This window comes from Lissotriton helveticus, chromosome 6, assembly GCF_964261635.1.
Source record: "Lissotriton helveticus chromosome 6, aLisHel1.1, whole genome shotgun sequence".
NCBI lineage: Eukaryota > Metazoa > Chordata > Amphibia > Caudata > Salamandridae > Lissotriton > Lissotriton helveticus.
The window spans coordinates 1,031,040,297-1,031,067,692 of NC_136067.1; the positions used below are offsets into that span (position 1 = coordinate 1,031,040,297).

The 27,396-nt window shown below is 43.2% G+C and overlaps 1 protein-coding gene across 1 annotated transcript in view; it reads left to right on the top strand.

The window, feature by feature from the left end:
- The first annotated feature begins 2,444 nt into the window (after nucleotides 1-2,444).
- Nucleotides 2,445-27,396, top strand: part of ZC3H12D (zinc finger CCCH-type containing 12D) — a 44,308-nt gene continuing 19,356 nt past the window's right edge. Inside the window, exons 1-3 of the mRNA XM_078646927.1 lie at nucleotides 2,445-2,761; nucleotides 13,959-14,098; nucleotides 19,333-19,567. Coding sequence (XP_078503053.1) covers nucleotides 2,445-2,761; nucleotides 13,959-14,098; nucleotides 19,333-19,567 — 692 coding nt within the window. The remainder of the gene's footprint in view (nucleotides 2,762-13,958; nucleotides 14,099-19,332; nucleotides 19,568-27,396) is intronic.

Here is a 27,396-nt window from a genome sequence, read left to right on the forward strand (position 1 = left end):
GGCTGTTTTTCTGGCCTGGCAAGTTTTTGAGAGTGCGCAGCTCTGAGGATGTGCCAGTGTTTATTTACAGGGTTTAAACATGAGAATGTGGTGAAACTCTTGGCCAGCCAGGTGCTGGGAATAATGAGAAAATGCCTGAGGCAGTCGGGGTGCAAAGAGTTGGAATTTGGGATGTATCTGTTCTGGATAAATGCGGCAACAGATGGCTATTGCCAGAGGATAAGTGCCAACATGCTGAAAGGCCTGTGGGGATGGGGGAGTTTGGGGATATGTAAGCAGGGGAACAGTAGGTTGTATGGTAAGCCTAGCAGGTGTGCTTTGATCCTGAAGGTGAGGAGTTGGAATCAGGTAGAAGGAAAAAAGAGCAGATGTGACCTTCAATTGTGAACTGGGCCATAGGAGACTCCAAGAAACAAATCTGTGATCAACAGCTGGCTTTGGATGATGGAAAGGTGAAGCCTAGATGGCATGGGTTAGGTGGGATGAGATATGGCTGCTGATGCCCATGCTATGGGAACTCGGAGAGAAATGGCTGTGACCTGATGCAGTGGTGTTACATCTTGAGGAAAACAGCCTGGTTCTATCTCATGAAAAAAGACATGGGAAGCTTTGAGTGTGAGATGGGACTGCACTTTGTTCTATTGGACCCAGTAGGGTGTGGAGAGGGGGGTGGTGGTGGTTAACAGGGCACAGAAGAAGGTCAACAGAGAAAAGTCGAGTTTTTCAAAGGCATGGGGATTTATATTATCATAAGGAGATAGATTATGAATTCCTGTCATTGTTCTGCCATGATGGGGTTCACCTTTACATGCTGGAGATCATGTTAACTTTGGAGACCCTTTATGGTGGAAGTGGAGTAGGGGATCATTAGGATCTGCAGGGTGCAGCTAGGAGAGAAACAAAGGAGAGAAACAACACCACAGGGGAGGGTTTTTCTGGTGGCAGGTGAGAGGACAAAGAGACGGTTAGTGGGAGAAAGGAGGGACTTAGGAAGCAGGAGAAGAGGGAGACAGAAGAAGGAATCAATAAGGAGGGCCTGGTCCAAAGGGGGCGGGCAATGCAAACATATAAATGGATTGTCAAAAAGAATGAAGAGCATATGACCTAAAGATGAGAGTTATCATCATTGTAATGGGAACCAGGAGGGGGAAACATTGGGGAGGGAGTTTTTTTAGGGGTAGGTGGATGGGTTGGTAACAATTTGTTTAGTAAGTTAATTAGGACAAATTAGCCTGTGCGGCTCAGTTGAAGGTGATAGAGGTCATACCTTGCTCTCATTAAAAGGGCCTTTTGCACACATGACACATTAGAACAGAGTAATGATTTCTTGCCAGAGAGGGCCTCGGGAAGAGGTGCATGAATTCCACCCGGGATTTTGAGAGGGGGAAAGGGAGTAGTGGAATGATGTGGGCAGCTGAAAAGTCATCAAACATGCCTCTCTACACCATGAAAGCAGGGAAATCACTGTTCCCTGTGTCACAGCATTAACAGTCCACCACTCGCCCTGGTGCATTGGACAATTGGGAGCATGCAGGGCAGATGGGATGTTTAAGGGAAACTGGTATTGCTTTGGAGCAAGTGGTTGAGGAGTAAAATGGAGAGATAGTTCAGCAGGGGAAAGGGTGGGCAGAGGAAGTAGGGAAAAAGAGTGAAGGAAAGAGGAATCAATGAGATGGGCCTAGTCGAAGGGAGGGTTGGTGATGCAAACAAGTAAATCAAGTGTAAAAAAGAAGAGTGCATGAATATCTTATGACATAACTAAAGGGTTAGCATCATTTCTTAGGAGAAGCAGGTGGGGAATGATTGGGGATGGAATTCTTTAGGGGCTGGGGGATAGGTTAGCAACACATTTTTAGTAAGTTTCTTAGGGCAGATCTGCATGTATGGCTCGGCTGAAGGAGATAGAGTTGCCCAGCTTGCGTCCAATAAAGCGGCCTATTGTACACAAAACAACGGAGTAGCTTAAGGATTTCTTTCCAAGTTAGATCCCTGCATTAGGCTCGAAAATATTTTTTTGTTTGATGCTGTGTGATGCCTTCAACTTTCTCCAGGCCTGGCAGGCATGCAAAGTATGTCTCAGCATGCCTGACAGGGAGGCCTCATTGGCCTAGAGACAAGAGGCACTAAGGAGGCACCAACACTACTCAAGGCTGCAGGGGCCCCTCAGGGTTCCATATCCAGCTCTGGACCTTAGTGTATTTATGAGGGAAACAGTTTAAGAGACACTTTAGGGGGACCTCTACAAAAGGTTACAAGTGAAATTCCTCATTGAATGTTCTATTACTGAAGTGTTGTTTTTAATTCCATTAAGATCTTGCTTTTTCTTTCTCTAAAGCAGACATTCATCTTTCTTCCTGACTGTGACTAAACAAAAAGAAAACAAAAAGAGTGGTAAAGAAATCACCCTAAGCTTCCTCTGTGTGTTGTTCCTGGCTGCAAGTCACATGGAGACCAACCATGGCAAATATGTATTTTTCTGTAAGCTAGGCCATCATGAGCAGGACATTTCAAAAGTACTGCATAGGCTGGGCCCCGGGGCTCTGAAAAACGATGTACTTCAGGAACTAATCCAGATGGGCAGTAAAACTAAACCAGGTGGAAGCCCGGCACTCCTTGGTGGCCCATCCACCTTGAGGCTCATGGTTCGAGGAAGCAACTCTGCAAAAGTACTCAGAACGGCATCTGCACCACCCATAGAAATTGCCAATCCTTCTTTCCATTTAAGACCAGTTGTGATTGATGGAAGCAATGTTGCCATGAGGTATTTTAATTTATGTGTATCTTTTATGACTACTAGAGCCAGAAGTGCTTAATTTGAGCTGTTGGTTGTCGTGGTGGGCCAAAAGCATTCTTTTTTGGGGACTGGAACTTATTTTTCATCATCAGACGTTTCCCAAGTGCAAGAGAGTGAAAACACAGAAAGAAAATAGAAAAGAAAGCTGTAAAAATCAGTGGTATACCAAAAGCCCCCACAGCCCCCTTGAGTGCGGTGGGGGTGGGGGATGAGCGCTATGAGGGCTTCCGCCGGCACAGTGCACTGGCCGTGGCTAAGATCTCCTGACCGGATCCGGAGGGTGGGGGGGCCCATCCAAGTACTTTGCAGGGGGCCCGTCAAGTTTTGTTATGCCACTGGGGAAAAAACCATAAAGTGAGAAAGTTTGTTGGACCTTCAGTGGTGAGAAAAAGAGTGCAGTGCATTAGAGGCCTGAGGTGGATTCAGGACTATGCAGCTTTGTTCTACCGCACAATGGCATTTAATAGCCCAGTTGCAGGCTCCTGAGCAGCATTTTCAGCACTGGCACTCATTATTTTCCACATAAAGCACTGGCCATAGGCCTTAATGCAGGCAAAGAAATGGGGCATTATAGCTTCTGGTTGGGTAGTAAACGACAACTGTATTTGAGGTGCAGTTGAGTCCTAACCTCTCTTGGGCCCAGATGTAGGTAATAGCAATATACCGAATGGTAAATATATATTTTACCGATTCGGTATTTACAATTCGGTAATTGCTATGTAGGTAAATAATTCGGTAAAAATACCGAATCTGTAAGATTCGGTAATTACCGATTCGGTAATTACCGAATCGGTATCTGCCATTGATTCCTATGGGCCTTGAAGCCCATAGGATTCAATGGCAAATACCGATTCGGTAATTACCGAATCGGTAAAATTACCGATTTTAAAAGGGGGACAGGGTGTCACTTTGACACCCTGTTGCACCCCTGTTTTGGGCTTGTGTGCCATGTGACACACATACATGCCCTTAGGGGATGTCTGTGTGCCACATGGCACAGGTGTACATGCACAGATGTGCATGTACACTGGAATTCGTTATTTACCATGGAATAGTATTCCATGGTAAATAACGATTCGGTAATGGCCTGTGGCACTGTTTTCAGTGCCACCTACATCTGTATTTACCAATTCGGTAAATTTACAGATTCTGTATTTTACAGAATCGGTAAGTTTACCGAATCGGTAAATATACCGATTCTGTATGTTTCGAGGCCCCTACATGCCAATGTCCAAATACCGGTCGGAAACGGCCGAAGATCGGTATTTTCGGCCGTTTCCGACCGGTATTTGGCGACCTACATCTGGCCCCTGGTGCCTGGGGCACTGCACCTCCTTAATTTCTGATACCTAGGTTGCTGTGTTGAATATTAGCAGTCACAGCGGTATGTTGAGATAAAGCAAAAGGGTTTACTAGTTACTACAGTGAATACTTGTACAAAATCTATAAGAATGCTGATTCTTTGTTTTTGCTATATAATAGCACTGGCTCTAATATCCTCAATTATCAATAAGTTGTGTTGTCTGTATTAGGAAATACAATCTAGGTCACACTTGACTCTGCCAAATCTTTTTGGCATTCACATATAAAATTGCATACATCAAAATTAGGCCTTGGCGTGAAATTCCGCTCCGCTAGCAGAGTTTGCAGAGTTTTTCCCACTCTGCACTCTGTGAAGAGTTCACAAAAACGCTGCGGAGTGGAGTTTTTTCCTCAGTCACCAACTTTAAGTTAGTGAGAGCAAGTGAGGAAAATCTTACTCTAGACCACCTCCCTGCAAGATTTCTCAACATGAGCAGTAGCAGATGGTCGCTACCGCTCACATTGAGAAACCTTCTGTTCTCATTGAGGAAGCTGCCACTCAAGTAGAATATCTACCCAAGTGGCAGAAAGAAGCCATGCCCTCTTGCACTGCGTGTGGTGCCATTCGTGCTGGTTATCTGGTGCTGCAAAAACATCCAGTGCTAAAAATCAGCATGAACGGAGTGACATAACCTGCTTCACCACTTGCAGAACCTTGCGTAGAGCAGCAGAGTTTTTTGGTCACTCCGCCCAGGCCTAATCAAGATGCATGTGCACACTATGCGGGTGCATGGCTGGCAATCTTACAATGAGTCTTCTAAAATAGCCGCTGATACATAAGCATGCTCTGATGCTTGGGTGCTCATGCGTAACAACGCTCTGTGGTCATTTTTTTTTACAGTTCTGTCATGGAAAATTGACATAACAGAATATTGAATTAAAAGCTATAGAAAATTGGAAAAAAAAGTGAAAACAAAGTGAGCAAGAGACCTGACAGCACTTTTCAGCTTTGAGTCCTCAAAATAATGAATAAATAACAAAAGTAAATTATTTAGGACATGGAGCAGAGTAGTGAGTAGGGCATGGAGCATTGGTGAGAGGGTGCGGGAACAGTGGCCAAAATAATAGCCCCCGCGATGCGGGGGTACCCGAGCTCAAGGTGGCGGCAGGTACCTGGCCTGAAAGCTCGTGACTGGCTCTGGAGCATGGGGGTCCCCCTCCATGTACTTTGCACAGGGCCCCCTCAGGGTTGGTTATGTCACCGAGAGGAAAGTACAAGGACAATAAACAGGGGATCCAAGAGTGGGAAAGTGCAAGAAAACACTTGCACTCCTATGGAGTGCTGCATTCAAGAGGAAAAAAAAGTACCCTCAGGTCAGCTATGGAAGCACTGCAATACCAAATTATTCCTATGAGGGACAAAAACAAGCGCAGTGAACAAAGCCATCAAATTAAAAGCAGACATATGAGAAAGACAACAAAGCCTTCCAGTCATGAGCAAATGCTGAGCAATAGCCCACTCTATGTATAGGTTACATATTGGAAATTATGCTGCACAGACAGAATATCGAGTTCTTGATATAGAAGTGGCATACTATCGACTGCAAGAATATCGTTGACCAGAACATCAACTTGAAGGTAAGAAATATCGTTTGCTGAAATATCAAAGTTAGTAATATCGTTTGTGAAAATAGCATAGTGAATAACATCAATATTTATATCAGTGTCTGTCTTTTTGTATGTATGTTAAAAGTATGTGATCTAATCTTTTTGTATAAGCAGAGCTGTTTTTTTAATGTATGTGTGAAATTATTAGAAGAGATTCATTTTATGATTATGACATTTTGCGTATTTTAGTTCCGCAGCGAGTTGTGGGTTTATAGGGGAATAGGGTGGGAAGTAATTTAATTATAATAAAGTAATTAATAATTTGTATTTGTTAGTATTTTTAGTAAATTATTTCATTTATTAATTATTAATAGTTGAATATTTTTAATTAATTAATTGATAATTATGTTAATTGTGTTATTATTATTAGGAGTGGGTTGTGGGTTTATAGGGGCATAGGGTGGGAAGTAAATTAATTATAATAAAATAATTAATAATTTGTATTTATTAGTATTTATAATTCATTTTTTAATAAGTAAGAAGTATTGCCATACATATCTTCTATCCATAAGTTTTGACAAAGGGGGTAAGCAACACCCAAATCTGTCCCTACGAAGGTAATCTGTGAGGATTCATGTAAGCAAATACCTGACTGCAAACTATAACATGGTGCAACATCTATTCACTCTTAAAGGCCTATTATTTTATCATATGGGTTACATTGTGAATTAATCAGGCCCTTTAACTCTTCATAATAAACAGATCATACCTATGGCATCTGAAACAGCTTTTTCCTAGTGAACCAATTAGGCCCATAGTTCTTATCATTGCTTGTCACCATAAACAAATCAAGTCTCTTTATTGAGATTAAGCTTTCCATCAAGGCAATCATCAGATATAAGGCCATAACTTTGCACAAGTATACAAAATGTTAGGTGGCAAACCATAATAAGACCATTCCTTGGAAGGTCTAACAAGGATTCCCAAATGCAAATCTTTTATGCCAAGTTGTTAAGATAGGGTAACGAGTACCAAACCCTTGCCTACTGCATCATATGAGATTCCATGTAACAAAATACCTATCTGTAGGCTTTAATACCAAGTAATAACAATACAAACTATAACAATAAAAAACATTTTTAGGCAAGAAAAAGAGCATGGGGGCATCTCACCCAAGCATCACACCATGCTCCCACCCCAGAATAGGTGCATCGGTCTTCTCCCCCCACCCCCCCAGATCCTCCCCAGGGGTGGATTGAGGGTATTTACTCAGAATCTGTCCCCAGGGACAGAAAGGCCTCTGGACACCAGGAGAAAATATTTTCAAAAATAAAAAAGGAGAGGGTGGCTAACCCAGGCATAGTACTGTGCTTCCACCCTAGAAAAGGTTTATCAGTCTTTCTGCCCCTTGGGGGTGGATTGAGGGTGTTGATCTGAAATCTGCCCACGTTAAAGGCCACTAGACATAGGAGAACAATGGTCTAACAATTAAGAAAAAAGGGGGTGGTGCGGCTTACCCAGGCATCACAACGTGCTCCCCCGCCCAGAACAGGTACATCAGTCTTTCCCCCCCACCCCTCCCCCCCCCTTGGTGGTGGATTGTAGGTGCTTATTCAAAATCTGCCCCCGTGGGACAGAAACACCACTAGACACCATGAGAAAAATACTCCCTAAAATAAAGAAATGGATGTGGGGCGGCACACCCATATATTGTACGGTGTTCCCACCCCAGAATAGGTGCAGCAGTCTTTCAACTCCTGGCTGTGGATGAAGGGTGTTTACCCCAAATATACCTCCAGGAGACGCTAAGGATTTCAAAATCAAAACAAACAAAAGGCTAAGGGGACCTACCTGGCGTTGAGCTAACACTCTTTCTGCCCCCCCCCCCCCCAGGTTCTTAAGCATCACCATGCCCATGATTCTTTACAATGTTTTTTACATATGGGTAGCAGAGTGGGGCTAAGTCGCAATATCGTCCTACTTCTATGCTGAATGTGTGCACATTTCGTGCTCGGGTCAGCTGACACCTGGGGAAACCTACCACACCCAGGTATTTCTGAAAACCGGGGTAGTGCAAGATGGTGTGCCTCGTGTGGATCCTGTGACATTTTCTTACTCACAATGTTGTGCAAATCTCAAACTGTGACTGACATCGCACATTTCATTATATTACTGTACATAAACTTCCAGAAACCACAGGAACCCACAAACTTCCATCACCCAGTGTTTCCCCACTTGTTTGAATAAAAATATACCCCATGTGTGCATCTAGGCCTAGTGTCCCAAACATACACAAATTAAACCAGGGTCGATGAGAGTCGCCCCACAGGACTCCCAATGATCTTGGTTTGATGCATGCCTATCGCAAGCACAAGACCCAGCCACACAAGTGAGGTCACAATGTTAATGTGATCTTAGGGGAGAGGATGTAGCCTTACAGCTAGAGCAGTCGACCTCGAAGCTGGGGAACTGGGTTCAAGTCTCGGCAACGATGCTCAACATCCTCTGATTCTGGGCAAATCACTAATCTCCCTGTGCCTAACAAAAAAAGTGAATGTATTCATCTGTAACGAACAGGTGCTCGTGTAAAGCGGTCTGATTCCCAATGTCTCGGGTCTAGTTCGTGCTATATAAAACTCTATAAATATAAATATAAAAATGTGAGACTTGGTAAAATGCTAGTTGGTAGGAAATGTTTGCCTCCCAAAAGATTACAGAACTTTCCATCACTGAAATGTGAGGAACATGTGTTTTTTTAGCTTTGCAAGGGCTTCTGGGAAAGAAAACCTGAAGAGATTCATTCAAGTCACCCCACCCTGGATTCCCTCTAGTGTCTAGGTTTAAAAAAGGTGCAGGTTTTCTAGGTTTCCCTAGGTGGCGGCAGAGCTAGAGCCCAAAATACACAGCTACCTGCATTGCAAAAAAGGGTGTGTTTTCAGTGGCAAAATGCGATGTGTCCAACTTGCATTTTAGGGCCTTTACTGTTGCGGGCACTCGGCCTACACATGCAAGTGAGGTACCATTTTACAGAGAGACTTGGGAAAACACAGAATAGCCGAAAATGTGTTATTACCAATTGGAGTTCTCTGCATTTTTGCCTTAAAAATGTGAGCCTGTGTGTAAGAAAGAAGAGATTTAAAAAAATGCCCTCTGAATCACATGCTAGTATGGGTGCCCACAAATTCTGAGATCTACAAATACCCCACTCCTAATCTAGTGTACATTTCAGAAGTACATAGGTTTCCTGCATACTAATCTTTCAATCTTTATTTTTAACATATGACCCTCTAGTTATCCCTGTGACTAGCAGGCATAATAGTTTATAGCCTTTGTAAATCGCCCATCGTTATAAAAAGTTACAGATGAAAACATTGTCAGAAACATATGATTTTCCTACAAGTTTTCAAAACATTTTTATTTTAACGGTTAGTTTCTTTGGCAAACCTTCAGGGATCTAAACAAGTTGATGAATGCTGAATTTTGTCTACTTTTCAGAAATCTTTTAGCTGTGCATGTTCGTGAAAGCTGGGAAGATGCTGAATTTAGCACAGCAAACCTTTGGTTCATGCCATTTTTAGGGGGAAAACTGACACCTTTTTGCAGAGCACCTTTTCATTATTTTTTCCCAAAATTTAAAAAGTAGTTATAGTTTGGATATTTTAATGTTTCCCTCCAGGGGATTCCACAATCGCTGGATAGCTTACAATCCCTAGAATGTTGGAAAAAAAGGATGCTAATGTGGCATAGATATCTTCTATGAAAAAAAAGCTATGGAGGCCTAATCGCGACCTACCCAAATAGATGAAAAATGGCTCAGCATTTTAGGGGGAAAAGGTTAGCATTCAAGGGGTTAATTATGTTGTCTTTGTTTTCTTCCTAACCTCTCTTTGACACAATTTCTTCTTTCTCTCTTGCCACTCGTGGCTGTTCTCATCCAATCCAACCCAATCCCCCTTGTGTAGCAGCACCTTTTCACTTTTCGTTTCCCTGTTTCTTCACACTTCAACAATTTGCGCATCCATCTTCTTTATTTAAAATCGTCGCATCTTTGAGCTTACGGCATTCTGCTCTGCTTTGAACACTCCAGTCCCTTTTGTGTGCTTACAATATTTTGCCTCAATATTTGCTTTCAGCTTCCTAATGTGTCTATTGCTGGTCACATGCAACAATGATTATCTTTTCTTCCAGTCTTTGTTTTACCTCAGTTGCCCAGCCGCCTGAACCTTTCCAAGCCTTCATGTCCTGTTTTGCATTAACTGTTGGTATTAGAAGTGCTTGTAAAGTTTTTCTGGTGTTATGCAATTTGGTGTAGAGCTACATCACTACTCTTTCTTGCAGAGAGTATTGATCCATTGATTGGAGTACACTTTTAAGAATGGCTAAATAAATAAATAAATAAATTCTCAAAGAAAAAGCAGACAGGTAGGCTTGCGACGTGGTCAAAAGGGTACACCCCGTCATTCTGAAATTTTGGGGCAGAACGATAAGACTTAACTTATATGAAAGAGAGAAATAATAAAAGTACAAGAAAAGTTGTTAAAAACCAATGTAGAAAAGGGCAATACAGACACATAATCAAGGGGGAAACGTCATGAAGAGTCTGATGCAAAAGGAATATAAAGATAAACAGTGTAACTGACAGAGAAGCGAGTTAAGGAAATGTGCTCTGAACTTTATTATTAATGAATTTTATATAGCGCCTGGTTACCCTTGGGCATCCCCGCGCTCAACCAGACAGATACGTTACCACAGAAGGGCAGGCACTAGACAGCGAATAAGAAAGTTTTTTAAAGTTTACGGAACCGTAGGAGACTCGCTTCCGCTCGTAGGTGCAAAGGGAGGGAATTCCACAAGGTGGCTACATTTATAGAGAACCTTCTGCCACCGGTTCTTGCCTTCCTCACCCTCCGAACCTGCAACAGATGTAGATGATCAGAACGGAGCGAGCGGGAGGCCTTATAAGGCTGAACCATATCTCCCAGGATAGGTGAGCCTACCCCATGCAGAATTTTGTGGGCGATACAGAGTGACTTAAATTTCACCCTTTCCCTGACAGGGAGCCAGTGCAGCGCCTTCAGCGCAGGGCGAGCGGACTGATGCCTAGGAAGGCCCGTCAGGAGCCTGGCGGCCGCGTTCTGCACTTGCTGCAGTTTGTTCAGGGTGGATTCTGGAGCACCCAGAAACAACGCGTTACTGAAATCCAGCCGCGAGATGATAAGCCCCTGGACGAGTAACCTCCTGGCAGCCACTGGAAGGAGAGGCAGAATCTTCCGAGCTGATCGGAGCAGGCCAAAACACACGCCTGCTGTTTTTTTTGCGTGCGTTTTAAAAGAAAGATCCTGCTCGAGCCACACCCCCAAGCTCTTGATCTCATGCTTGGGGGAAGGTACCGGTCCCAGACAGTCGGGCCAGCTGCTAGGAGAAAAAGATGGAACAGAGTTCCCCAGCAGCATCAGTTCCGTTTTGGAGCCGTTAAGCTTGAGAGCTGAGCTGCACATCCAGGTGTAGATCTTATCCAGACACAAGTGCAGCCGGTCAGGTTGGTAATCCGACTGGGAAAGGCCTACCACCAGCTGGGTATCATCAGCATAGCTGATGATCTTAATACCCAGAGGCAGTACCACACTCTCCAGAGGGGCCATATAAATGTTGAACAAAGTAGGGCTCAACGAAGAGCCCTGTGGCACACCGCACTGGAGAGGAATAGAGGGTGATTTCTCCTGGCCTTCCCACACCTCAAATGTGCGGCCTTCCAAAAAGGAAGCGAACCACTTGAGGGCCAACCCAGAGACTCCCACCCCCGACAGCCGTTGGAGAAGCACCTGATGGTCTACGGTGTCAAAAGCAGCACTGAGGTCCAGGAGGATCACTGCCACCGATCCCCCTGAATCCAGAATGCTCCTCGCATTCTCCACGACTGCCAGCAGGGCAGTGTCAGTCCCCTGACCGGGCCGAAAACCCGTTTGGGAGTCGCCCAGGAGGGAGTTGGCCTCCAGAAAGCCCGAAAGGCGACTATTTACCAACTTCTCCGCCACCTTGCTGAAGCCAGGCAGCAGGGAAATAGGCCTAAAGTTGGCAAGGTCGTCAGGGTCCAGGTTTGGCTTCTTGATAAGAGCCTTGACGACCGCCCCTTTCCAACTGGGGGGTACCACTCCTTGGGTGAAAGACAAGTTTATGAGGTCCGTCACAAGGCCGCCGATGGTAGGGGCTACCTGCTTTAGATATTTCATGGGTGCAGGGTCTTTCGGAGAACCACTTTTCATGGTCGTCAAGACTGAAAGAACTTCCTCCTCCGTGACAGGACCAAAAGAAACCAACTCTGCTGTTCGCACCCTTGGCTGAGTACTTAAAATGCCACCGGAGACGACCTCCTCCGATTGCCGGGGAAGGGATGCAAGGATATTATCAATTTTCGTTTTAAAGAAAAAGGCCAGTTCTGAGCATTTCTCACGTGGGTCCTCGTGAGTGACCTGAGGTTCGGGGGGTTTCAATAGATCTTTAATGACCCTAAATGACTCTTTCGAGGAGTTGGCCGCAGAGCCTATTCTCTCCTCAAAGAATCCGGATTTTGCTACCCGAATGGCAGATTTATAAGTGCTCAGAGCCGCCCGATATTCTTTCCGGCTCATTTCACTCCAATCTTTCCTCCAGGTCCGCTCTAACCTCTTGCAGCCCTTCCTCAATGTTCTCAGCTCAGAAGTGTACCAAGGCGCCGATCCCACTCTCTTCCCCCTGGTAAGTTGTTTTTTTTGGGGGAGGAGGGCATCCAACGAGTTAGTGATCCAGGTGTTTAAATTCACATCTGCAGCTAGCAGAGTAGACCCAAGGGGAGGCCGGGTCGCCTCCAGATGAACCGCCCAACTATCCACAGGTAGCCTCGACCAAGCTCTTTCCATAGTGTGAACCCTAGGGACCAGCGCAGCCGGGATGTCAAGCTGCCACGATGCAGGTACCAAAAAGTGGTCTGTCCAGGGCAGAGCCAGCGCTGGAAATGATTTAAGATGGTCCGAGTTAGAAAATATAGGGTCCAACAGGTGGCCTTTCTCATGGGTGGCACCCGAGTTGGCCAAGTTGATCCCAAAAGCTTTAAGGTCGCTGAGCAAATCTGCTCCCAGGGAGTTAGCAGGGTCATCAAGATGGACGTTAAAATCCCCTAGCGCAACGAAGTTGGCCGTTGAGGAAGCGAGAAGTGCAATTGTTTCTAAAAAAGAGTTAGAAAAATTTCCCAGGGTTCCAGGCGGGCGATAGATCAGCAGTCCTGCCATGGACGCAGTCGATGTTAAGCGGAGAGAGAACTGGCAGCTCTCACAGTCACTTACCCCTCCACTCTGAACCTTACAAACTAGCGTATCTCTATAGAGGATCGCAATTCCTCCTCCCCTCCCCGCAGGCCTGTCCAGATGAGAAATAAGAAAACCTGGAGGGAGTGCTCTGACCATGTCAGGGCCTGAGCTGGGGGTAAGCCAGGTCTCAGTGAGAAATAACACATCCAGCTCGTGGTCCAGAATGAGTGAGTTGATTTCAATAGCGTGACTAGGTAAGGACCGACAGTTCAATAACGCCATGGAGAGCACAGATTTAACGGAAGCAGAAACCTGACCCGCAGTACAAGCTCTGCACGGTAGGAACGGGGGAGTCCCCTCCCGTGCGAATTTGCATAAGGTAGGATGGACCGGACGCCAAGACATGAGTTCCTCCCTCCCATACCGAACACAGGTAGTAGAATGCTCTAATGAAACGGGCATGGGGACCGGCCCAGGGCCCGTCTGGGCCCGGACGGGCACAGACGGGCTGAACTCTGGCGTAACTCTGGCGTCATTACGGCGTCTCCGCTGCGCGTTACCGCTGCGCGTCAACATGGCTACCTATATACTCGCAAGGCGAGTAGAAAGAGGACTAGCGCGCTGGAACACACTCACCCAGTATGGCCGACCCGTGCAAGGGGGCAGAGGGACCCGCCAAGTGCGGTGAAATTCACAATTTAAATGCGGGTGAGTTGACAGCCGTGAGGGTATGCGGGCCAAGCTGAATTAAAAGCAGGGGGTAAGTGCAAAAATCTAAATTAAATAAGTAGACCAAAAAACGGGAGGTTAAAAGTAATGCTGCCAAATACAAGCGCTACAGGTAAGCGCTACCGCTGGTAATAGTGAACTCACATTGGTTAGGCCTTCTACTTCGTTTGTCTTTAGTTTCAAAATGCTGGTGAGCATGGGAATTAATTAACAAATAAGTTTTCTGATTTTCTTTACTTCAGCCACAGGAAGAAAGAACTGTTCTCCTGTTGGGGCATTCAGCTGGCTGTGGATTGCTTCAAGGAGAGAGGGCACAGATACATTAAGGTATTTGTACCATCCTGGAGGAAGGAGCCATCAGGATGTGACTCTCCTATTACAGGTATTGTTATGCACATGCCAAATAAAAGACACAGCAGTGGCTGATTATTATAGTTTGAAATAGTGTGTTTACCCAACTAAAAATAGATGTATAGACAAGTTCAGTATGAAAAATTAGAATTAAAATGTCTCTCCTTGTTAGATTAGCCCCTGACTGAAAAGAATTACTTTCTCTCTGTCTGTCTCTCTCTCTCTCTCTCTCTCTCTCTCTCGCTCTCTCTCTCTCTCTCTCTCTCTCTCTCTGTACGTATGTCCGTCTCTCTCTCTATCTCTCTCTCTCCATATATATATATATATTCACACATATAGGTGTGATATGTGTGTGTATGCACATACACACACATACATATATGTTTATATATTTATTAGCTGGAAAAAAACAAATATTAATGTGACATTATATTAAAGTGAAAAATACAATTTTAAACAAAAAAAACATTATGTCACTTGAGATATCATCAGTGATGTCAGAAACAAAAGTACAATTTTAAAATGAAAAAAACAACATAGAAATTCACCAGTTAACTTGCACCCCGGCTATGCAGTGCTTATCACCTCACATACTACATCACTCCACGTGACATGTTCAATGACATCACTGATGATATCTCAAGTGACAATGTTTTTTTTTGTTTAAAATTGTATTTTTAGCTGACATTTTCATTTTACTATAACAACATTTTAACCTTTGTTTTTTTTCACCAACTTTTTTGTATAATGTAAAATAATATCTTCTTACCGTATAACATCACTTAAACCTTTGGTGTTTCTCAGTGAATTTCCTTTTTTTTGTAACAGAAAGTATATTCTTACTACTGATACCTAATTAAAATGTCACTGGCCTGTGATGGACAAGCCCTGCACCCAACGGCACCGGGTCATCCAACCCTCCCTCCCCTGTAAACAGCCAACCAATGAGAGCACGCTTCACAATATAAAGGGGTGCCTTGACTTTCTCAAGAGTTCACCACATCAATATATAAAAGGCAGACAGGCAGGCAGGCTTTTTGGCTTTCTCAAGAAGTGATCACATCAAAATACAAGGTATGTTAAACTATTTCTTATCAACTTCCCAGACCTCTAATGCAGCAATAACACAAACCACACAGAGGGCCCTGCAATCCTTGTAGAAAGAGCAAAAACTCAATCTCCGAAAACCTGTAGAAATACCATCAACTTTTCTAAGTGGGGGGATCATGTTGCATATATATATATTCTTTTTTTAAATGTATTTCCAAAGTTTTATATAGCGTGTGCATGACCCTTGCGGGTATCAGAGAGCTTTACAATAGTTCAAAGACAAATAGAATCAATAGTATCAAAAGTTGAAAATAAGAAAGGATAAGGCATCACCCCCGATAAGGGAGGGTACAAAACAATGTCAGGACCAATAGATCAAGCACCATAACATTAAAAGAGAGCAATAATCATAAGTGTAATTTACATGTCGTGAACGTTTTGAAGAGAGGAGATCCTATGATCTAGGACAGAAATTTGTTCATAAGTAGTACCGTCTTAATAGCTGTTGTTGAAGGATTCAATCTGATTTCAGGGGGCAAGGCGTTCCAAATACTCTGGGCGATAGCTGAGGAAGCTCGGTTGTAGGTACCCCTGGAAACATAGGGTTACTTTTAATAAATGATTTCTGAGGGCTCATACTCATACTTCAACCCTCCACAACACTTCTGCAACATGTTGATGGTGTCCCTGCCCAGATTGGGGCAACATAAAGCATGAAAAAATGCAAATTAGGACACAATGTGAATTATGGGGTGCTCCTGGCAGGGAGCCATGCATAATAATTAAGCCCCCTCAGCCAATCAAAAGTATTGCATTTTTGATTTGCAGCACAATGGCCCAGATATCTTTATATTTTAAATCTTACTTTCTCTAAAACTACTGAAGAGAATAAAACCAAATCATAAAACACAAGCTTGATGGTTAAGGATCAAGCTTTCTGCCAAATTTGGTGTAATCCTGTTCAGCTGTTTGGGCTGTAGCACAGTTTAAAATTCCTTATGAACAATACATGGGGAAATGTTGGGACCTCTCCATTTCTCTGAGCTCCTACTTGATGGATAATTCTGAAACCTTCCAGCAAGGAGCTAAGGCGAATGAGCTTTTTTTTGGTTGGGGGGGGAGTGTCTATATGGGTGTATGAGTGGATATAACAATGACTGTATTGATGAATGACTGCCTGTATGAGTGACTCTATGGGTTAGTGGGTGAATGTGTGTGTAGATGTATCAATCACTGAGCAGGTATTTACTAACTGCTATTGGTGGGTCTATGGTTTCGATATTGGTAGTCTGTATTTTAGAGTGAGTGTATAAATTTTATTAGGGTTTGAGGATGTGCATCAGATGATCACGTGGATTATGTCATCAGTGATGTAATTTGAGATGTCATCAGTGATGTCACTGAGCATGTCATGAGTGATGTAATATGTGATGTCATCAGCAGTGCGTTGGGGAGTGCGTACTATAGTTAGCTCTACTAACTATAACAGCCGAATTTCTCTGGTTTTGTACAAGTGAAATGTCCAACTAACTATAACGTCCCTGAAACCTATGGTTTTTTCAGTGAATTTCAAAGGTTTTTTAAATGCTAATTTCTAATTATAACGTCCCTAAATCCTATGGTTTTTTAGTGAATTTAAAAGTTTTTTTAAAAGCTAATTTCTAACTATAACATAGCAGTCGCATTTCCAGAGTGGTGGAGAAAGGTGAGCGTGGCCTCCGAACACCTCTTAGAGGTTTCCATATTTATTACTCAGCAGTTAAAGGGTGAGACCTGGAGCTATCTTTTAAACTACTGCTAGAACCACCGAGGGAACACCGAGGGAACAAATGAGAAAGCATCCTACCAGCTTTGCTGACAATTATTCAAATTGGAGGACAGAAGTAATACATATGGAAACCTGTAGGATGATGTAACATTAGAAACCCTTGCAGGCGAGGGACGGAAATATTACACCATGGCACTGGCAATTGGAGGCAAAATGGCAGGTTTGAAATCGAGGGACTGGATATGCCACGCAGCGTGTGAGTGACATCGTACTTTTCTCTTCAAAATCGTCTATGTGAAACAGAGAAGTTTCAACTACAAAAACGATATGTTTTTAAACCAACTTGCAAGTAATTAAATACACGCTGACATGGCAGCCAGGGAAAGAGGTATTACAATCTTGAACTGTGATTGTCCTTCGTCACTGGCTGCGATTACCTGCCTCTCCAATGAGATCGTTAAAAAACTATTTAAACATGCACAATGTCAAATGCCAAGTTGATATGCACTGAAGAAGGCTAGACGCCAAAATGCATTTGTTTTAATAAATCAACTGAAATATGACCCGTGAGTGCTCCGCTTTTGTAGCTTGAATATTTTCCTGTGACTTCACCCTCACGTTAACGCGGAGAAAATCACCCGCCACGACTTCAGCAGTTAAAGGGTGAGACCTGGAGCTCTCATTTAAACTGCTGCTAGCACCACCGAGGGAACAAATGAGAAAGAATCCTACCAGCTTTGCTGACAATTATTCAACATTATAAATTGGAGGACAGAAGTAATACATACGGAAACCTGTAGGATGATGTAACATTAGAGACCCTGGCAGGCAAGGGACGGAAATATTACACCATGGCACTGGCAATTGGAGGCATAATGGTCGGTTTGATATCGAGGGACTGGATATGCCACGCAGCGTGTGAGTGACATTGTACTTTTCTCTTGAAAATCATCGTCTATGTGAGATATTCGCCTTAATGTATGCACTCTCAGCAAAGAAATAAACGTGCCTTGAGGCCAGGTGCCCCATCTCCACTCCTGCTCTCCTGCCTCTGATTCAGGAACAGGAAGCAGGCAGCCAGATTCCCTCCCCTAAGCCATTTCATGAAGGTAAACTTTACTTACCCATACAAATTTACCTTCATGAAATTTTTGTGGTCAATATTTCTGCAACTATGTTTCTATCACATAATATTTTTCCTTCAAAATTCTGATGAAAGACCATGAAGGGGCAGTACGGAAATCAAAGGAAGGATCAGAAGAAATCAGATTGTTGGAATTAAGTTCAATTGTAGCAGGAAAACTGAGTGAGCAAAAGCAGCAGCAGCTGCCCCTAGGGGGAGCCAGGACATTGACCCACTGCTTCCCTCTGCAATACTGCTTGGCAAATTACAACTTTTATATGAAAGAATACAATCTCACAGATCATTTGTTTGCATGTAAAAGCTCTAATATTACCTTGCCAGCAGAAGGGGGTTCCACTATCTGTATTGCGCATGTGTCAGGCGGCTGTTCCAGCCTGGCCTTACACATATCAGTGGTGGCACCCTTGTACCAAGGGTTGTGGGTCACAAAAACAAAAAAATCACCTACTTTGCAGCGCAGCGTCCTTCTCCCTCAGGTGTCTTCCAGGAAGCTCCTGATGCAGGAAACTGCATTACACAATCCTGGCACTGCTTTCACAGCATGAAAGCAGCACCATAATTGGCTAGAGCAGGCTTCAGCTGCTTTTGGCGCTCATGTTTTGTCTGCTTTACATGATTTGTTATTTGTACTGTTTTTCATTTGTCATTAAAATTACCTGTCGGTTTTTGCTGTACCTTCTGGTCTTTGTTCTTTAATCACCATGCACTTAGGTTTGAGCTCATCGATAAGGAATGGGACGGGAAGACTGATGAGGCGGTAATGCCCGGATACACAGCGGTAATCTTCATTACTCCAAGTCCTGGTCTTCCTGTTCCAATCCTGAGCCCATCCCTCCCTCCCTGTTTCTGATGATTGGTTTTTGTTTTCATTTTCTCGAGTTTCCTTGGTATTCTCAGGCTATTGTGGTGACACACTTTCCCCTTTATGCATGTCTGGGAGGCAGCGCCATATTGGGGGAAGTGTTTGACCTGTGCTAGATAATAGGTTTCTGTAGGTGCAGACAAGCTGTTCACTGATAAAGAATGGAAAGAGAAGACCAGGACTCGTGTAATGAAGATTACGGTTAAGTAACTGGGCATTTTCAGTGATTAGGTATTGTCTTACCCCATACTCAGGTGTGACATACTCATGAATTTTCCTGGAGCAAGTCCTATTTATTAATTGTTTATGTGAGTAGATTATAATGAGTGACTACTCAATGAAAATTCATGATAATTTATGACCAGGGAGACCGTGAATATGCGAAGAGTATATATTTGACTTTTCATGGTTCAGTAACTTTTCTTTACTCCTGCCTTTCAGATCAACATGTGCTTGAAGAGCTAGAAAAACAAAATATTCTTGTGTACACTCCATCACGCGAGGTGAATGGCAAGAGGGTTGTCTGCTATGATGACCGCTACATCGTCAAGGTTGCCTTTGGGGTAGATGGCATCATTGTCTCCAATGACAAATACTGTGACCTGCAGACTGAGAATGCCGAATGGAAGAGGTTCATTGACCAAAGACTCCTGATGTACTCCTTTGTCAATGACAGGTGAGTCTCTTTATGGGCCTACCATTGCTGCCTTCCATTCAGTCAATATTGCCAATTTCCATTTTGTTTCAGGTAAAATTCATTGGGTTCAATTGGTATATCACCTTTAGAGAATGCATGTTTAGTTCTCAGTAAAAGCTGCTGAGAATAGGTGTCCAGCACAACCTCATTGTCACCACAACACAGACTGCACACAAACACATTTCACACAATTCACACAATATAACATGCTATACACAGAAGGGGGCTTGTAGTCATCCTTCTTCAGCCATTGGCTTGTTTAAGTAAACTCTCTTCAGATGTTTTCTTCATGGGCTCTCTCTCCATCAGGGTTTGGGTCAGTCCACGGCATGTTGATGCTAGTTATATTAACATTTGTCATATGACTGCTGTGGTAGACAAGTAAACAAAAAAAAATTGTTTCAGTTGAAAGCCCCTTATGGAATTCCAGATCTGGTAATGCCATTGAGGCAAATAACTCCCCCTGCCGTGTGGGCATTGAATGGAGTTCAAAACCAGGCGGGGATCACATCCACAGAGTGATGATTAGAAGCTGTTTCCATTCAGATACACTGTATGATTATCTGCAGCACTATTTATTTACCGTTTTTATTAGCAAGTTTTTTGTTGTGACTCTAAATTTGATCCTTCCAAACAAATTGTTGAAGAAACCTCATAACATAACATAACATAAAATAACATAACATCACATCACATCACATAACATAACATAACATAACATAACATTATATAAAATAACATAACATTTGTATTTCTAAAACACACATTCACCCGTAGGCATCTTCGCCTCTATAACAGATGTGAATTGTTACCCAACTCAATGGTACTCTTCCCTTTGAGACATATGTATTTGGAGATCAAGACTCTGGGCCACATGTACTAACCTCTTGGTCATAAAAGGTTGTTGCAAACTACACATTGTCATGTTGCGACCAGTATTTTATTTTGCAAGCTGGCATATGTACAAGTTGATTGGTTCCCCAAATAATGAATCGCACCTGGCATAGAAAAAACATGTCTAATTAAGCCTCCTGGTCCACTGTGAGGTTTTTCCAATCATCACCCTGCCCCATAGTAAACCTACACAAGATGATTTTTATTTAGAGTTTTGCTTTGGCTTTGACAACATTTTTCCTTCAAATATTTAAGTTTGTAATTGAAATTTTAGATCAATTTATACTCTGCATTAGCAGTTTCTGTAAAGAGCTCTGACAACAGTCTAATATTCACTGAAACAAACATGCTTAGATTCTGATCTTTGTTCCTTGGTACTGTCATCATGTACTAGGGACTGTTTAATGTCAGTGGGTGCTTCCATAATTTGACAGAAGATTCCAGCATGTGCCAGGAGGCTGCCCAATGTACCTAAATGCTTCCAATGATACCAAGGTCCTGCCATCACAAGTGAGTTCTATTGGTGTGAGCAATATCGGGCTGTTGATTTCACAAGCAAGAAGGCTACTCGGTGTGCCTTGTTTTGCTTTGAGCATTCACAGTTTCTAGTTAGTCTCCATTTGTATTTGTTATTTGTAAAGCGCACAGCTCATCCCCAGAGGGATATCCCAGAGCTAGACTGAGTCAATTACTGGCTCTGAATAAGACCCAGAGTAGATACAGCAATGTCTTTAATTTTTTTCCTAAATTTCAACAAGTCTGTCACAGTGCGCAGAGCCTGAGGGAGCCTATTCCACTGAGTGGAGGCTAAGACGATGAAAGAGCATCCACTCATCTGGGATTTCTTGATTTTTTTTACAAGATATCAAGGCCTTACTGGCTGATCTGGGATTCTGTTTAGGTTTGTAAAAGTTGACTTTGTTTAGCAATAGCACAGGGCCATTTCCGTAAAGAGCTTCGTGCGTGTGGCACAGAAAATTAAATATGGCTCATTTGCGGACTGGTAACCAATGAAGCTGGTCAAGGCAGGTAGATGCTGAGCTCCATTTACAAATAAGCTTGGCAGCTGTATTTTGAACAGTTGGGAGCCTTGAGAACAAATAATCAACCATGCCAACATTCAATGAAATTTCATAGTCAATCCTACTCAGAATTAAAGCTTAGATTATGTTCCTTCTCCAAGCTAATGGGATCTATCAGAAACATTTCTGGAGGATGCGTAGCAGCCCGAATTAAGCTCCTTAAACCCCGGTTACTTGTTCTTCTAGGGACAGAGAATTATGAATGGGAAAGCCCGATTTTTTAACTACCAGTTTGGGTGTAGGTTTGGGGCCTAACATAGTTGGCCACATGAATCATTTCAAAATTTGTCAGCACCTCCAAACAGCAACATTTCTGATTTATCTACATTTAGTTTCAAACAGTGGATATGCAAGCACTCTGCTACCTCTGAAAGGCACTCAACTACATTATCCCATATTTCATCACACTTATCATCAATAGAAATAATTAGTTGAGTGTCATTGGCATACATGATGTTCTCAAATCCTCTTAGTTCATAATGTTATCCAATGGTGCCAGATAGAAATTGGACAATGTGGGGCTTAACAAAGAACCCTGAGGGACTCAACAGTGCAGATCTTTGAGGCTTGATTTAAAAGGTGACAACTGCACCCATTGCGATATATTACTTAAAAGGGAATAGAACCAATGCAAGGTGGCTACATGTAGACCAATTTCATGCAACCTTTGAAGTAAGTGATGGTGAGACACAGTTTCGAAAGGCTGCTGATAGGTCTAATAATAGTAATACTGCTGATTTACCTTGATCTACTAATGACCTAATACTGTCAGTCACTTTAGGTAACGTGGTTTTGGTGCTATTCTTTGCCAGAATTCTATTTCAGCTGGATCCAGGATATTGTTGTTGTCTAAATATTGAGTTAATTGAGCATTAACTAATCGCTCCAGTGCATTGCATTAGCCACAAAAGGTGTCAATGAAATGGTCTGATAGTTGAAGAAAGTAGGAACATCATACATCTAACTCAAATATACAGAAGGACTGTGGGGACTAATGAGCCAAAAGTAGTGGTTAAAAAAGAAGCCCAGTATTTTAACCCCCCCTCTTCTGTGCTCTAACCTCTAGAAAACGTACAGTCTCATACCTCAGCTACTGAAGGGACTATGACATTTGAGGCGTTTGTGTTTACCTTCTTTTTTACTGTCCGATTATTCTCTGGTGATAATTAAAGTATTGTTCTCTTTAAAGAAAGAACACTGTCTGGACATTGAACCTTATGCACAAAGCCAATTTTGGTTGGAAAACCTGGGTTCGCAAAATCACAGGGATTTCTCATTTGGTGATGCAAATGCAAGACGAAGGTCTGCTCTACCGTGCAACATTCCAACCTTCGATTCACAGTCACTCACTTATTAATATTCATCGAGCAGCTCGATTTGCAACACCCTATGAATGGGCAAACTAGGATCCAGTTCAACCTATTAGTCCATAGGTCGCATAGCAACTTGTGCACCTTTTGCAAACCAGATTAAATCCTATTTGCACATCCTGTTTTATGAATGGGTCTTTGTACATTATGCACATTGATTGTTATCATGAATGGTTACTGTAGCACCTAAACTAAAACCTATACCACCTGCAAGTGTAAGCACTGACTACTCCCTACCTATTCTTGGAGAATTAATTTTACAAAGTAGTCATGGCTATCTATTTGCAGACACCTGTACCTGAGGCTCTGTTAAATGTTATTTTACTCCAGGTCTATGTGCGAGTTACAACTGAATATCTAGGTTGACTCATAGAGCATTTTCAGTGAGCAGATATTGTCTTACCCCAGGCTCAGGAGTGACATACTCATGAATTTCCTGGAGTAAGACCTATTTATTCATTGTTTCCATGAGTAGCTTACTGTCAGAGGCTAGTCAATGGAAATTCATGATAATTTAGGACCAGGCAGACAGTGCATGTACAAAGCGTGATATACTTGACTTTCTGTGGTGTGTTCAGGGAGCTGGCTTGGGTCGTGGAGTCTTGGGGCTCCCCGGAGGCCCCCAATGAGAGTATGGTAGGGTCTCTGGGTTGGCACCAGTGCACCCATCTTCAAGTATCAGGGACCTGGATGATGGGATCCCTTGGGCCGAAATCGACCTAAATAGGGCGGCTGTATTCCCCTCTTCCCATGAAGAAAACACGGGCCCCGGGGGATGGGATCTCAGGGGACAAAATCGTCCGGGGGAGGGGGATTCCATGCCCTTCTCTCCCTAAAAGTACACCGGGCCATAAGGGAAGGGGTGGCTTGACCCTAATTGACCCAGGGAGGGAACCCACATGCCCCTGCTTCTTGAAAATCATGGAGGGCCCTTTGGGGATGGGGTCCCTAAACCTAATTCAGGCTGGTGAGAAGGGCCATGTGCCCCCCACCTCTTAAAATCATGCTGGGACCCCAGGGGATGGAGTCCCCGGGCCCAAAATCAGCCTGTTGAGGTGGGCCACACCCCCTCCCCTTTATTTAAAGGAATGTGGTTCCAAGGACATACAAATATCTTCATATTAGTCTGAGCTGTTTTGGACGTTCTAATACTATACCTGTTCATTCTATTCACCAGTTTTATAAAGCCATGGCCACCCGAAAATCAGGCTTCCCAGGGCTTGCAGAAGGGGTTGAAATGAAGGCATAAAGAATAAAAATTAAGGGAAAAGATATGTTTTAAGTTTTTTTCCTAAGAAATCATCAAATTATCCTCCATTCTGAGACTGAAAGGCAGAGCATTCCAAATCTTGGGTGCCAAGTAGATAAAGGCCGACCTCCGCTCATGGCTCTCTTGATTCTTGGGACAAGGAGCAACTCACAATTGTTTGCCCTCAAATCCCTTTTGATCAGATAAATACTAGCCAGTTGCAAAAGGACAGGAGTCCCTGTATTATGTTTTGCATGATGAATAATGCATAAAGCCTTAAATTGTATGCTGTAACTTATAGGCAGCAGTGAAGAGTTTTATGGGCTGCATTTGCAGACCGTAATTTCGGATACCCAAGAGCATCCGATCAGCAACATTCTGAATGACCTGAAGTTTTTTAATCACTGATTTTGGACTACACAAGTACAGAGAATTGCTATAGTCAAGACGCAACAAAATCAGACCCTGAACTATAGTTCTGAGTGCCTCTATTGGAAGTAATTTCTGCACTTTTCTCAAAGCTTTCCGAGGGCCAAAACACCTCACAGCCAAATTGTTTGCTTTAGAGGCCATGGTTAACTGATTTTCAAGAATCATCCATAGGCTTTTTTACTTCTGACTTGGGGGCTGGGCATTCTCCTAGAGAGGATGACCAAATAATATGATCCCAGAGCATCTGTTTGTTTCCTAGTATTAGGACCTCCATTTTTTCACCATTCATCTTTAAGCAGCTGGCTGTCATTCATTTAGACACCTTTTCTAAACCGCTGTTAAGCCCAATGGCAATGGTGTCCATGTCTTGTACCAGAATGACAATCAGTTGGGTAACATCTGTGTAGGATACAATTTTCAGGTCAAAGAACAATTAATGTCTGCTGATGGACAGACATAAATATAAAAAAGCGTAGGGCTCAGAGATGAGCCCACAAAACAGCTGATGGCTGGATAAAAAAAATGGACCCTCGCTAGCCTGAAAACTGCAGTTGTCCTGAAATGAGGCGAGGGCTGTTCCTGTGATGCCAGCTCCATCCCTTCGATGGAGAAGAATAGAATATGAAACTGTGTCAAAATCGGCAATCAGGTCCAGAAGGGTCCGTGCAACACTGCTGACCTAACTATAACTACCTAGTGACAGCTGCCACTAGGCAATAAATATATATACATTGCAATTGGGCAGTTATATTTAGGACTACATTTCCGTAGGAAATTGATTTTTTGGTATTATAACTTTGCCACTCTTAAACGAATCTTCATGATACTTCCTATCCCCTAAAACAGGGTCATCCACCTTTGCTTTTGTCCTGGTAAGTGTTGGGGTGATTCAAAATGCAATTATCCCAACCATTCTTTTTGCATAGGAAAATTTGTCACAGCTACAGGTAAAATGACTGAATGTATTTACACAAGTTTAGCAAAAAGCTAAATCTTGATCCAGAAAGTGTTCCTTTTTTTACTTTGGTGTAAATCTACTCACTCGTTTTTGAGAGATAAAGGCTCATAATCCGCATATATTTCACGCTACTGAGGATCCATTAACTAAACAGCGTTTTATGATTGTCTGGCCATAATCCTGGAAAAAAATTGTGGCTGCTATCTTAGGACTTATGGACTCTGTCCCTGAGTTCTAAAAACTAAAACTAAATCTGATATAGGGGCCCCAAACGGAACCCCCACCGGGTCAAATGAAAGAAAGTTTTTTGGGGGTTCCATGGATGTGCAGATCTACTGCGGCACTCAGTGTCACTCCCTTGGGGAAACGCAGATCCACAGAACCCCAAAAAAATAAAAAAAGGGGAGTGTGGGAAGCCCACACCATGCACTGCGAGCGGCTAGGCAGCAGTGAGCCATTTCTTTGATTCCACCACACATGGCTGAACACGGTATGCGGCCTGGGGTTTTTGGCACCCATTGGTGGTTGGCTGTAGGCCAGGCCATGGGCCCAAGCTCACACCAGCTTTGCCTTTGGCGGTGCATGGTGAGGAGGTCGGCACCCACAGAGGGTTGGCTGCAGGCCCTGTGGCTAAGCCAATACTGTGCATGGTGATGGACATCTTACTTTACATTAAAAAAGCCATAAGAATGTGATGGAAATTTCAAAGTGACATTATAGTTGCAAATTGCAATATTAGCTTACTTTACAGTAAAAACTTAAAAATTCACTGAAAAAAACAAAGGTTACGTGTACGCTATAGTTAGGTGAAAATTCCAGTTAAAACTTAAAGTTTTCGCAGGTGTCCAGTGCAGTCTGTGTAGTATCCAGTATTTTGTTTGTGCTAATTGTGGTGTGATCTTGTTTTTGGACGCTGATGTCCATAGTCTGGCCCTCTCCTCTTCATTTAGCGGTCTCTGTATGGTCTCTTCCCAGAAGGCTATTGTTTTGTTGTTAAGAGTAGTGGTGCGTGGTGTGATTATTTTGTAGATCTGCGCTGTTTGGTGGCCTGTCTTGTTTAGGTTCTGTGCATACTGTATGATGGTTGGTTTGTGTTTGGAGAGGTTTGCTTTGGTGATGGCTGCTTTGATTCTTAGGAACTCGTAGAATTCCTTGTCTGGTAGACTGGTTGTCTTTTGGAGTGTCTTGTAGGTGAGTGGATTGTTCCCTACCTCTATCTGAGTCGGCATTGTGATACCTCAGCAGCGTCTCCTGGAACTGCCATAAGGCAAGGGGGGACCTAGCCCACATGATATACGAATGCCCCAAAGTCAAAGCGTTCTGGAATAAAGTATACAACCTAATAGACACAATCACGGGATGCCAGATACAACGAGGGCTAGCAGGGATAGTCACCGGATTCCTAGAGACACAGCTCCAATCCAAAGAAATACGGGACCTAGTCGAAGTGCTCCTGGCGGCTGCAGTAAAAACCATTCTGGGGAACTGGAAGACTACCAGCAAAGCCACCTTCAAACGCTGGTTTAACTGGGTAACCTTCCTCCGAGGGGCAGACAACATTACCGCCAAACATAAGGCGGCAAACCACACAGCCAAAGAGGACATGTGGGAGGCCCTGGACGCGTATCTGAAGCAATAAGACCCCCCCCTCTCTTCTCCTTTTTCCTCTCTCTTTTCTCTCTCTCTTCGGCACCACTAGGCCAAGTATACATTGTAAGAGCAGCCCAAAGAAGACAACTGTATACATTGTATATGTGAAAATTGATTCAATAAAAACATTTGAAATAAAAAAAAACTTAAAGTTTTAAACTAAAAAAAACATT